Raw genomic sequence first — 14,529 nt, forward strand, 5'->3', positions numbered from 1 at the left:
ACTGGTCACCACAATGGTGACACTTCAAATTAAACAAATATCAACATCTAAACCTCTGTTAATTCTCACTAAGATCATCTGACAGAAATAGTCAAAGTAATTATGTCTATATGAGACCATAAATGATGTTGAAATATGTCCACAATGGCCACATCTGAACTAGTGTTTAAACTTGTACGAAGGTTCGATGAACGTCTATATCGGACGTGCAGAACACGTCGCAAAAAGACGTCATATCAACTTTCATTCTAGACCCTCAGTGGACGTCATTTCAACGTCCGATTTTTGTTGAAAAGACGTCTTTCGGACATCATTTTGCTTAGTGGGAACTTTCTATAGGGGAATCATAGAGAGCCTCTTCCTCAACTTACACAATATACTATATTAATTGGGGATGAGTCACGATTTTCGAATATTCGATTAGCTGATTTTATTATAGAATAGGATGTGCGGGATGATTGTCTTTAAAAAATCCCAATGTTTTAGTTGTGGTTATAAGTTGCAATCCTAAATGCACAAAATGTGTATACATTTAATAAATATATTCTTAAAGGGATACTTCACCTCTGGAAAGATGAATGTGTATTTAAAATAGGTCATTTATGTAGAAGAAATGTGAAATTATTTTTGAATTTGGAGCTTTCTAGACTGAGAAAAGCCAGAAAATTTATTTTTGGCTTATGTGGATGAAAGACAACAACTCCCAGAATGCACTTGCTTCGCTGCCCTAGGAGGCCACTCCCAAGCCGCGCCTACCAGTTAGAGAGCGCAGTTGAAAACAACAAGGCTACTAGTGAGACTCTGACGCATATGAATCACTCATCCGTCCATAAGGCTAGCTACCACCGGAGCTTGAAATTCATTTCACACAAAATGTCTAACGTTAGTTAGTTGGCGAACTCATTAATGAATTACTCCTCATTTGTATTTCTTTCGAAGTGGTGAATTATTGCATGGTTACGTTACCGGGATGTTCAGTCAGATGCGGTGCGAAACTAGGATGGTTCACAACACAAACGTCCGTGTCCTCGTGTGATTCAGAGATTTCGTCCAGGAGAAATTGGCATCGTTTAAATGCTTTGCAGCAGACGGACTCTATCTCTGTGTTCGTAGCGGTTCGTAGTTGCATAGTGAGATCACCGGCGCCACCAGTCCGCCCCCAGCTCGAGCCAGTCTGGGCTTCTCGTCCGCGACAGGCAGGTCTTCTGCCTCGGCTGCTCTTCGCTATGCGGCTTGTAAAGGTAGCCACAAACACCTGATTCGAGCATCAGACTTCCGAAATCCTCTTCTTCTACATCATATTGAGTAACGTTACCCTCCGCTATTGTCATATCTTCACAGCTTGCTCCACAGTGCCTGTTAGCTTAGCTTCCAAACAAGATGGAGGATATTGCTTTTAGTTTCAGAAAGTGAAGTCCCACCCACTGATCTGTAATAGGCCTGTAGCGTGAGCGGGTCCCGCCCCCTGGAATAATGAGGAGCTAGTGTTTGTAGTCTCTACACTTTTCAATGAAATGTGACTTCCTGCTTATTATGACGCAAAATGATGATTTTTACGTCATAATAAGCAGGAAGTAAAACACTTAAATCCTTATTTCTCCCATCTCAGGGAAAAATTAATGAAAAATCCACGTTTATTATAATATATGACTGGGTTTCTAACAATACAAAGCTTAATGCAAATGGGTGAAGTGTCCCTTTAATATTTGTTGTTTTTGTTTCTATGTTTGAGCTTATATATCTCAATATTAATAACAGTCTGGTTAATTTTGAGTCTTGAAATGTAAACTCTCAAGGGTTGGCTTTCTAAATATATGTTGGTTATGTGTCTATTCAGAATGACTTCTGAGCAGCAACCTTTTTATTTTGGGTATGTCATGTATGCATCACTTGCCAAAATTGGGGCTGACTTGTAAGGGGTTAAATGTATATAAATGGAACGTATGTTTAAGTTTTTTAACTTATAAAAGTCACACCGCTCCGCTTTACTCACATGCTATGGGGCTTCATTTATAAAACGATGTGGTTTGCAGGTTCACCCATAAGTGTGTACATTGAACAAACTTTGCCCAACTTGTCTGGGAAAAGGGGGTTACAGGGCTTTTTACATTTGAGGCTAAATGGATAAAACACCTCATTTTTACCTCAGTATTACTGAACTACATTACTAAAATTACATTTTTAATGATTAAAGCAAAATTTAAATTTCAAGAACGCAGCTTCCTGGTCACTGACTAGATTACTTTGCCTCCGCTGTAGAATCTGTGTTCATTATTTACATTGGTTGTCAAGGAAACGGGAGGTTTTCTAACGTTATGATTAGTACTCCTGCTTATTTGTCGGTTTAAAAAAGTAAGAGTTTGTAAGGACATTTTGCGTCAAATATGCATACAACAAAGTTGGAAACAATGTCTGTAGTACTTATATGATTTTGTTACATGACCTCAGCAAAAAAAAAACGTACACAGCTGTGAGGTAAGTATTAAAATCGTAATTTCGAGGTCCGGCCCACCGCCTATACTCACACTCTCCGTCTCTGCAAGTTTCGGAAGCGAATGATTCAGATTTCTCTCGGCACAGCTACTAGAAGACAGACGGGTTGCGCACGTCACATCTACGTCGTCAAGCTCAGTGTGAGTCTGCACAGTACGCTCGACCATCAGGAAGTTAGTGCTTCTAATTGACTTCACTTTCCTCCGTTGAATCCAATGGGGTCGCTGTGTCCAGTTTATATACTGTCTATGATATTGATAGCAGCTCCCTGATGCACTCAAAAAAAAATTTGTGTCTAAACATAAGATTTATGTATTTTAATTGCATAACAAATTCCCATGCATTTGGTTTACATAGTTTTAACATAAACCAATCAATACTCCTGAATGTGATTAATATTTTTAAGTCTTACATAAATGAAACAGATAAGATTTATGTAATTGTATTAATAAACTGAATGTGATTTATATTTGTCAGTCATATGTAAATGAAACAGGTAAGATGTATGTAATAAACGCCCATGTTAAATTAACACTGCTCAGTGTTCATATGTGTGCACACTACAGAGTTAAAGCAGTGTTGAAGTTAATGAGATAATTAACTGATGATTGAGCATTAATTATGAACACCTGCTGTTAACAAGCAGAATCACTGAAGGAAAGAGAAACACAAGAACTACAACTGACTTCAGACACAGCCTCAGATGAAATCAACTGAAGAGAAAAGAAGACATTAAATCTGTGAAGATCTCAGCAGAGGAGGATTAAACAACTCCACAAACAGCATTACCAGCTTCACTTATTACTAACCAGACTGACTTTCATTTCCGTTTGAATGAAATCAATAGTTGTATTTTAAAGTCACCATGATGGTGGTTAGCGTTTGCTTTAGTTGTGCTCTTGACCATTGACTCTTTAATATAACATTTTCTCTGGCTGCTATAATTATGTGATTATAATAATTAATCAAATGAATTCCTTAAAAGTTAACCATTTAAAATGAGTAAAATGTACAAAATATATTTTATTGCTAACATTGAAGACACCTGAAGACACCAATCACTGAAGGAGAAAACCATAATTAAAGTCACCATTGTGGAGATCAGTGTGTGTTTTAGTTGGGCTCTAGACCTTAAATTATTAACTTTAAGTTTTGTTTGGCTGCTGTACATGAGTTATAACAGCCAGATGAACAAAGAGAAAAGGGTGATGTAATGGCGTTGGTCGTGTATTAACATAATCATTATTTTACAATCATTTGACCTGAATCACTTAACTCATAGAGTTAGGTGAACTATATTAATTATAGCAGCACTGGCCTTGTATTTTTTAACTTTTACAATGTAAGGCAAATAATTTCTAAAAAGTTTCTCTTACATAAAAAGGAGACACACAGACATCAATAATCAGCCTGTGAATCTCAACAATGGTGACATTTATAAAGCATGTTGCAGTGCATTCTGGGTTCCACCAATCAAAACTCATTCATGGCTCCCATCATGCATTGCTGCATGAATAAATAATGAGCTTATGTTCAGAGGTGATCTGTTCGTCACCATTGCTGAGATTCATAAGCAAAATCTTGATGTGTGTTTGTGCCTAAAAAAAAAAAAACTAAAAAAAACATATATATATTTTTTTATTATTATTGATTTGATCATTTGGATTTCATTGAAAAGGCTAAAAATATTATACTGCTGTAATTAATAAAGTTAACTTAACTCATAAATTGGACTCTATATGAGGTTCAGTGATTCAGGTCTAATGATTGTGAAATAATGATTATGTTAAATCACAACCAACACCATCAGATCATCTTTTCTATTTGTTCATCTGGCTGTTATAACTCATGTACAGCAGCCGAACAAAACTTAAAGTAAATGATTTAAGGGTCAAGAGCCCAACTAAAACACACACTGATCTCCACAATGGTGACTTTAATTATGTTTTTCTCCTTCAGTGATTCTGCTTGTTAACATCAGGTGTCTTCAATGTTGGCAATAAAATATATTTTGTACATTTTACTCATTTTAAATGGTTAACTTTTAAGGAATTAATTTGATTAATTATTACTCAATTCTAATTTGTTAAATTTAATTAATAATATTGCTTGTAATCTGTTGCCTCATTTTTATTAATTAGATATTAATAAAATCAATGTATTCTTTTTTACAGTGTGATGTTGGCTGTTTATTGATGATGATGATGATGACGACAAAGTCATCATCATGTAATTGCCTCATTCGCTGATCTTGTGTCTAATGTTTTTTAATATTGTTTTATTCGTAACAGAAGCCATTTGATTTTACAGCATGAAATCTAACCGTGTTGTTTATCAAACAATATACTTTTTTTTTTTTTTATAGTTAGTGCACAATAACCTTTCATCTATGGCATTACTTAAACTCACACAGACATCAAGAAACAGCATATGAATCTCAACAATGGTGACAAAAGATACAAAAAATCCTGATGCATAATTTATTAATGCCGCAATGCATGCTGGGAGATATGGGTGAGTTTTGATTGGTGGTACCCAGCATGCACTGCAGTATGAAGCATTTCATTGATTGTCACCATTGTTGAGAGTCATACACTGATTCTTGATGTCTAAGTAATAATGTAGAAAAAGAGAAAGTTTAATGCACTAAATGTTTTTAAAATTCTTTATATTATTTGATTAACTGTTGGATCTAATTCTGTCAGGTCACACAGCTACTATAATAAATAAAACAAAATCACATAACCCCAATAATCAAAGCATTAGACATTGAAAAATAAGTGATAAGTGATTCAGGCCACAATATGATGATTACACCTTCATCAATAAACAGCCAATATCACTTGATCTCATTTTCTCTTGGCTTTTTTGCTGCAACAAACGTGTTTTATAAACGCATAATTATAGCAGCCAAAGAAAATGTTATATTAAAGAGTTAATGGTCAAGAGCCCAACTAAAGCAAACGCTAACCACCATCATGGTGACTTTAAAATACAACTATTGATTTCAGACGGAAATTAAATAAAGTCAGTCTGGTTAGTAATAAGTGAAGCTGGTAATGCTGTTTGTGGAGTTGTTTAATCCTCCTCTGCTGAGATCTTCACAGATTTAATGTCTTCTTTTCTCTTCAGTTGATTTCATCTAAGGCTGTGGCTGAAGTCAGTTGTAGTTCTTGTGTTTCTCTTTCCTTCAGTGATTCTGCTTGTTAACAGCAGGTGTTCATAATTAATGCCCAATCATCACTTAATTATCTCATTAACTTCAACACTGCTTTAACTCTGTAGTGTGCACACATATGAACACTGAGCAGTGTTAATTTAACATGGGCGTTTTTCTGTGTACTATTACATAAATCTTACCTGTTTCATTTACATACGACTGACAAATATAGGGGAGACCGGGGACAGTTGTAACAGGGGATGGTTGCAACATGTCATTTTTCTCCAATCAGAAACAAGCTAGAGTGATGTCACTCATACTGCACATGCACAGTTAGACCCTCCACCCACCAAGAAGACAGTAGACATATTCAACATCTGCTGCTGCATTTATTGAACAAAACTTGTTTTGGAGGTATGAAAGTAAATTTTTTCATGAGATATATTTTTGTCATACTGTCCTGAAATTTTGTATGAATTAATCAAAACTTACTTCGTTTGAATTATTGTTTTATTGACTTCTAAGTGACATGGTTAGCATGTGTCAAAGTCAGTGTGTCTAGCAGGCGTATGATGTTCTGTCATGGCTGATAGGGTCAGGGACGGTTGCAACAAGTTATAAATTGCATGTTTAATAAATGTTTGTTGCATTGCAAATTGTTAAATTCTTCCTGTCTGACACTGAAATATGGAGAGATTGAATAGCATCTGTAACACCTGCACACTGAATCTATGTAAGCCTATGTTCTACACATGAACAAACAAAACTCAATAACTGTTATTTGATAAATATGACTAAATAAATAAATTATAGGCTACAATAATATTATTGAAATAAATAATACTATAATATTATAGTAGGCCTAAAACAGTTAATATTTTCAGAATTCTTTGCTCAATGAGACAAAAAGCTTAAGTTAATTAATGAAATTTAAGGTATTTTTAACATGTTGCAACCGTCCCTGTGTTGTGTTGCAACTGTCCCCTGGGTCGGGGTCAGTTGCAACATCTGACTTCTTCCATTCAAATAAATACTGTGAACGATATGTCATATATAATCATCTTTAAATGGTATGGGTAATTAGCAGACAGATGCAAGTTTAATATATACAAATTTGGTTGGTCTAGCTCAAATAGTCTCTGAGTAACTGAGAGAAATGCAAAAAGTGTTGCAACTGTCCCCGGTCTCCCCTAAATCACATTCAGTTTATTAATACAATTACATAAATCTTATCTGTTTCATTTAGATATGACTTAAAAATATGAATCACATTCAGATTATTGGTTTATGTTAAAACTATGTAATCCAAATGCATGGAAATTTGTTATGCAATTAAAATACATAAATCTTATTTTTAGACACAAATTTTTTTTGAGTGTATAGTTGCCGCTTGGACTTTTGACTAAGTATACAAAAAACTATAGATCTCTTGTAAGATTTGTTTTGTTTGGCTGATTCTAGAGACCTTCATGATTATGTAGATATATATATGTCAACAAAAAATACTTATTAGTAACATGAAAATGACCTTTCTTTGGGAGGGTTTGCCTTCGCCATGCTTCCTGGAAGTAGGGGTAGGAAGTTGACAGCCTCATGTGACAGGGAGGAAGTGAATACCTTTTTTTTTTCTTGAAATCCTTTATTTGGTTGTTTGCTTGCATGCCATTGAGAAATAAAACATGGACAACCTCTAGAAAAATACTTATAAAAGGAAAATGACAACTATGCACTGCGGCAACTATAGTTGCCAGTGGGCTTAAATACATGAGTACATTATTGTGTTTCTTGCATGCACACAGTAAATTCCACAGTGTTAAATCAACACTGCTCAGAGCAAATATGGTCCCACTCTACAGAGTGTTAAAGTAACACTAAAGCGGTGTTAAAGTTAATGAGATAATTAAGTGATTAATTTAGTGATGATTGAGCATTATTGAAGACACCTGATGTTAACAAGCAGAATCACTGAAGGAGAAAATCATAAATTGTAAGTTACCATTATGGTGATGGGTGTTTGCTTTAGTTGGGCTCTTGACCCTTATATGTTTACTTTAAATTTTACTGTTGTTTGTCTGCTGTTATTGATGTATAACAGTCAAATGAACAAAGTAAAACTGTGATCTGATAGTGTTGGTTATGTTTTGACATAATAATGCTGTGATCTTAAAAATGAAACTTATTGAGATAGTTTGGTTTAACTTGTTAGCAGCAGCTTCGTGATTTTAACAGCATATGATTATCAATGCTTTATTTATAATCCAAAATATTTCATAAACATTGTTCTGATCAAAACACAGACATCAATAATCAGCCTGTGAATCTCAACAATGGTGACAATAATAAAGCATGTTGCAGTGGCTGCCACCAATCACAACTCATTAATGGCTCCCATCATGCATTGCGGTATGAATAAATTATGATCTGAATTGTCTATTTAATTTACTTTCCCTAATTGAATATTCTGCTCGTCACCATTGTTGAGATGCATAGACTGAATCTTGACGTCTGTGTGTGCCTAAAGGAAAGATTTTTTTGTTTTAAACAACTTTTAAGAAATCCTTTATATTATATAAAAAATTCTGGATATTTATGCAGATTCACAGTTATTTTGTAACCAACAACATAAATCGAAGTCAGAAATAAGGATCATAATGAGTTCAGTGATCAAGTTCAAATGATGAATTTCATAATATAACCAACACCATCAGATCACTTTTTTTTTCTTTGTTCATCTGGCAGTTATAACTCAGATACAACAGCCAAACTAACTCTAAAGTAAACATATAAGGGTCAAGAGCCCAACTAAAGCAAACACCCATCACCATAACGGTGGCTTACAATTTGTGCTTTTCTCCTTCAGTGATTCTGCTTGTTAACTGCAGGTGTCTTCAATAATGTTCAATCATCACTCAATTAATCACTTAATTATCTCATTAACTTTAACACCGCTTTAGTGTTACTTTAACACTCTGTAGAGTGGGACCATATTTGCTCTGAGCAGTGTTGATTTAACACTGTGGAATTTACTGTGCATTATTACAATAAAAAGATTATTACAAAAACCAAGTTGCAATGTCTCTCTGAACACAACAGTTCAATAATAAAGACCTTTACAAAACCATCTCCATTGTCTTTCTTAATAAAACAATTTCACAATAAAGGCTTTTACCAAACAAGTTGCATTGTCTCTTCTTAATAAACCAGATTCACAATAAAAAGACTTTTACAAAACAATTTGCAGTGTCTTTCCTTATATAACACTCTTTTTAACTAGGTTCTAAATGTGGTTAATAACATACATACTTTATATATGAAGGTCACCGATTAATACAGAATAAATTGCATATATACATTTCACTTCTAAAACTACAATGGTGATTAATATCATATCAGCCCATATATATGAGGCGTTCTAATAGAATAAATTGCATGTTCACTTAACAATATATATATATATATATATATATATATATATATATATATAATTTATTATTATTTTTTTTTTATTTGATTTTTTAAACAGTTCTGACCAACTCCAACTAAAACCCAACAAAATAAACAATGAACAAATAAAATATAAAACATGAAATTAGATCATTGACAGTCTTATATATTAAGAATAAATTCATTATTATGACTTTATCAAATTATGTCAAATTATGAATAGAAAGAATATAACATACAACTTCCTCCTTCTGTCCCACTCTTCCATTTGCCTAGATTTGGAATTACTTAGTTCTTTGCTCTTTTCAAATAGAGCGTTTTCATGTTTTGTCCTCTGAGCATCAATCTTTTTCTTCAGGTCTCACTGCTGAAGAATCTGCTTTAATTTCCTCTTGGTTTCTCTCACAAGGTTTTCCTCAAGGTCCTTGATTTTGATTTCAAATGATGTTTTCCACTGAATCAGTATATCTTTATCTTTGTCTTTCTCAAAGAATTTAGACATTGATTTTTCCACTTCTTCACTTGTCTTCCTCAGTTCTCTTTGAAGATCAGTTTCCTCAACCTCATGAATTGCTTCATTTTCTATTTGGTTGTGTAGTTTGTTCTCAGTTTCCATCATGGAACTGCGAAGACTCCAGGCCCATTTGCTGTATTCGGTCTCCAGTTTCCTGTAGGCTGAAACCTCCAGAGAATTTCTGAAGCTGAAGACAAACTGTTCATTCAGTAAAGCCTCCCAGAGATCTTTAATACGATCTTTTAAGTGGGTCAGCATCATCCCATGTGACTTTGATGCATACGTTTGAATAGATTCTTTTAGCTCTTGAATGTTCTCACAGTAGTTTGGGTTTGGTGGTGCCATGGGTGGGCTTCCTTCCCAGAGCTGAGCAAAATACTTCATATCTTTCTGAACATCAAATCTAATGACATCACTGAAACATTCTGCGTCACAGACTTCCTCTTTAGCAGCGAGTTTTGTCATCTCATCCAGTTTTTCCTGCAGTCGTCTTCTTCCCTCCATGTTTCTCTCTCCAGCTGTGACGTCTGAAACGTTCTGATGTACAAACATGCAACTGGGATTCAATCTGACCTTCTTCATCCTCATGAAGGCCTGAAGAACAATCTGAAGAATGTCTTGCATCTCAGATGGGTTTTCTCCAAATATGTTGATCAAGGTCAGATTTCCAAGACCAACAACAAATGTGGCCAGTTCATTGTCATGATGTCTTGTTGATCTTCCAGACAGTTCTAGAGCACGAAGACCTTCAGTATCAACAACCAGAATAAAATCAAAGTTCATCTGTGTTTTCATCTCATCTGAGACTTTGACCAGCTGCATGAAAGCTCCTCTGGTGCACCTGCCAGCACTGACGGCAAACTGGAGTCCAAACATGGCATTCAGCATGGTGGATTTCCCAGAGCTCCGAAGCCCTAAAACTGACAGCACAAAGACTCTCTGGTCTCCCAGTTTCTGGATGAGTTCATCTATAACAGCAGAGATCCAGACCAGAGGAACATGAGCAGCATCTCCATCCATCAGCTCCAGTGGAAATCCAGAGATCATCATCTCTGCTGCAAGACTCGGGAGAGAAGAGAAGTCAAGCTGCAGATCTTTCTTGTTCTTCTTCACAGATGAACATGATTCATAGATCTGACCTATCTCCCTCATGATGTGCTCCAAACCAAATGTTGCAGCTTGAAGATCCTCAGATATTCTCTCAAGTTCAGTTTGTTCAGCTTTGAATTGTTCAGGTTTTTCATTGTTCTCTTTCAGTTTTAAAACTGCTGACCACTTTTCATCATACTTGTGATGAAGAGCAGAAAGGTCAGCAGATGTGTGTTCATCCAAGAGGATTCTGAGCCATTTGAGGAAATACATATTTTTATGTTCAACATCTGACTTCTTTTCTTTAATGAAGAACTTCATAAACTCACTGATGTCAGATTCATGCTGCAGTTCACGGATTTTCTTCATCACTGTTTTCTTTCTACTTATTTCCATTTCTGTCTCATCTCCTCGAGGACGATGTAGTTCTTTGTTCTTCTGACTCCACTGATGCCACAGTTTTCCCTGATGAGGCAGAAATGATTCTTTAATTTCTGTCAGATCTTTCTTCTCCAGTAAACTCATCATCTGCTGTGCTGCTTCTCTTCCTCTCCTGCAGTCACTGTCATCTTCCTCATCTACTCTGATGTCTGAGTGTTTGCACAGATCTTCAAGTCTGAAAGTGGAAGATGATTCTGAGAGACAATCTTTTATAGCTCTTCTGAGTTCTTTGGATACATCTGACTGACTTCTGTCTTTCAGACCAATCTTGAATTTGCCTTTCTTCATCTTCATTACAGTAGATTCATCCTCACTAAAAAGACAAATGAGTGGCTTTCTCTTTCTGAACAGGTTTTGGATCTTTGCTGCATGTCTGTCATTCCTGTGAAGTTGTGTTAGAAGAACAACATTGACGGAGGCCATTTCAGTGAGGATCTGCAGCTGTTTCTCATGGTCTCCTGCATCACCTTGTAGATTACAGAATGCAACACAGTCTGTGAATTTATCTGTGTTTTTCCCAGAGGGACAGAACCAGCCCAGATAGCAACATTGTTTCGGCCCAGATCCGGCCCACATCTGGCACTTGTGGAATGCGGATCTGGCCCACATGCAGCGTGGAATTACGGCACTTGGGTGGCCCGCTCCTGTTTGCCAGATCTGGGCCACAAGCAGGCCATAGCAATGCCACATGTCAGCCAAGAGCAAAGAAATAAACCAGAACTGGACCTTATCTGAGCCATAAAATCTGTGTATATTAAATATGGAGTCATCCCAGCCTTAATAAGCCTGTTAACAAGCAGAATCACTGAAGGAAAGAAGAGAACAGAAAAAGAGACAAGCAGAAACACAAGAACTATAACTGACTTCAGCCACAGTCTTAGATGAAATCGACTGAAGAGAAAAGAAGACATTAAATCTGTGAAGATCTCAGCAGAGGAGGATTAAACAACTCCACAAACAGCATTACCAGCTTCACTTATTACTAACCAGACTGACTTTATTTCTGTCAGACGTCTACAGAAGTTTTATTGAGAATTAACAGAGGTTTAACTCTAATGTGTTTCATTTGAAGTCACCATAACAGTGGTTAGTGTTTCCATTAGTTGGGCTCTTAACTGTTATTATATCTTCTGTCTTATTTGGCTGCTGTGACAGTGTGTTTGTCAAATACATTTACAGCAGCAAAGAAAGCTAAAATGAAATGAGATCAGGTGATGATGGTTACCTGTTGATGGTTTTATAATCATCATGAAATAACCTTTTTCACTGTTGTTTTTGGAATCTAACAATTGTGTTGATCCATTAATATCTTCATATCACAAACCCTGTGTTACTGCATAATGAGATCTAGCAATATTATAACAGTCAGTTTAAAGCTTTTATCAAACATGAGATAAAAAAAATTAGCTTAAGCTGACACACACAGATATCAACAATCAGCGTATGAATCTCAACAATGGTGACAATCACAAATATTTTGATAAAAAGAATAATTCAGAACATCACTGAAAAGCTACTAATTCACAACAGAAACAACAGCAAAAAATGTAAGCAAATATTTAGAATCAAACAAAATTATAGGACAATTCAGCTGCATAATTTATTCATGTTGCAATGCATGCTGGGAGTTTTGTACTATGCTGGTACCCAGCATGCATTGCAGCAAAGTACTTTTGATTGTCACCATTGTTGAGATTCATACGCTGATTGTTGATGTCTGTGTGCGTCTTATTAAACTGACTTTTTGGTGCTCATGCTTGATAAAGTCTTCTAACTTTTTATAATATTGCTGGATCTCATGCTGCAGTAACACACAGAGTTTGCGGTGTGAAGATATTAATGGATCAACACAATTGTTAGATTCCAAAAACATCAGTGAAAAAGGTTATTTCATGATGATTATAAAACCATCAACAGGTAAACATCATCACCTGATCTCAGTTCACTTTAGCTTTCTTTGCTGCTGTAAATGTGTTTGACACACACACTGTCACAGCAGCCAAATAAGACAAAAGATTTAATAAGAGTTAAGATCCCAACTAATGGAAACACTAATCACTCTTATGGTGATGTTAAATGAAACACATTAGAGTTAAACCTCTGTTCATTCTCAATAAAAACTTCTGTAGACGTCTGACAGAAATAAAGTCAGTCTGGTTAGTAATAAGTGAAGCTGGTAATGCTGTTTGTGGAGTTGTTTAATCCTCCTCTGCTGAGATCTTCACAGATTTAATGTCTTCTTTTCTCTTCAGTTGATTTCATCTAAGACTGTGTCTGAAGTCAGTTGTAGTTCTTGTGTTTCTGCCCGTCTCTTTTTCTGCTCTCTTCTTTCCTTCAGTGATTCTGCTTGTTAACAGGCTTATTAAGGCTGAGATGACTCCATATTTAATATACACAGATTTTATGGCTCAGATAAGGTCCAGTTCTGGTTTATTTCTTTGCTCTTGGCTGACATGTGGCATTGCTATGGCCTGCTTGTGGCCCAGATCTGGCAAACAGGAGTGGGCCACCCAAGTGCCGTCATTCCACGCTGCATGTGGGCCAGATCCGCATTCCACAAGTGCCAGATGTGGGCCGGATCTGGGCCGAAACAATGTTGCTATCTGGGAGGCGATCTCCACCACTCCATCCATCAGGACTCCGGTTCTGCTGCTGCCTGGGCAGTTCCTGTGGAAGAACGTGTTGTGTTTCTCATTGATCAGACTGTTCATCAGATGAGACTTGGATGAAGACACAGAGCCAAACCTGAAGAAAGACACCATTGGAGTTTCTGCCTTGTAGACCGGATGGGTTTGACTGATGATCTCATTGTTGATGTTTCTCCTCTTCCAGCTCTTGTTGATTTGTCTGAATGTCCAGAGAGGAAACTCAATCTGTTGTGTGAATGGATCAGGAACAAGAAGAGGCAGAGCGTACTGACACTGGGACAGTTTAGTGACCATCAGCTGCTTCAGGAAACCATCAGCACAATGAAACACAGCCATCTGAACATCCATCGGGTGGATTCGCTGTGATTGGCTAGATCCTGTGTTTGACGAAGATATGTTTTGAAGAAGATAATCAAAAATATCATCCTCATCTTCAGATGAGTCATTGGTCTCTTTAGCTTGAATGTATCTTGCTCTGTAGTCCATCATCAGTAGTTTTTGTAGGAATGTCTGAACCAGCTCTTCTTCAGCACAAGACTCATGGGACTGTAATGAATGTTCAGTTATCTGAAGAACGTCTGCAGCTCTCAGTTTATTGTGGCACCTGCCTTCAAGATGAAGTTTTTGAAATAGATGCTGTATTTTTTCTCTTTCAGTCTTTTTCTGCTGTAGATCTGCTTTGACTCCTGCTGTTCCAGCATCCCTCTGTTTAATAAACAAAACATCACATTAACTTTATC

The 14,529-nt window shown here is 36.2% G+C and overlaps 1 protein-coding gene across 1 annotated transcript in view; it reads right to left on the reverse strand.

The window, feature by feature from the left end:
• Positions 1–9,358: 9,358 nt before the first annotated feature.
• The window catches only part of LOC309477383 (interferon-induced very large GTPase 1-like), a 31,875-nt gene continuing 26,704 nt past the window's right edge, over positions 9,359–14,529 (reverse strand). The window contains exons 5-6 of the mRNA XM_082140642.1: positions 13,750–14,494; positions 9,359–11,674 (exon numbers count right to left, since the gene is read on the reverse strand). Coding sequence (XP_081996768.1) covers positions 9,459–11,674; positions 13,750–14,494 — 2,961 coding nt within the window. The 3' untranslated portion in view covers positions 9,359–9,458. The remainder of the gene's footprint in view (positions 11,675–13,749; positions 14,495–14,529) is intronic.

This window comes from Leuciscus leuciscus, assembly GCF_965113295.1.
Source record: "Leuciscus leuciscus genome assembly, chromosome: 1".
Taxonomy (NCBI): Eukaryota; Metazoa; Chordata; class Actinopteri; order Cypriniformes; family Leuciscidae; genus Leuciscus; species Leuciscus leuciscus.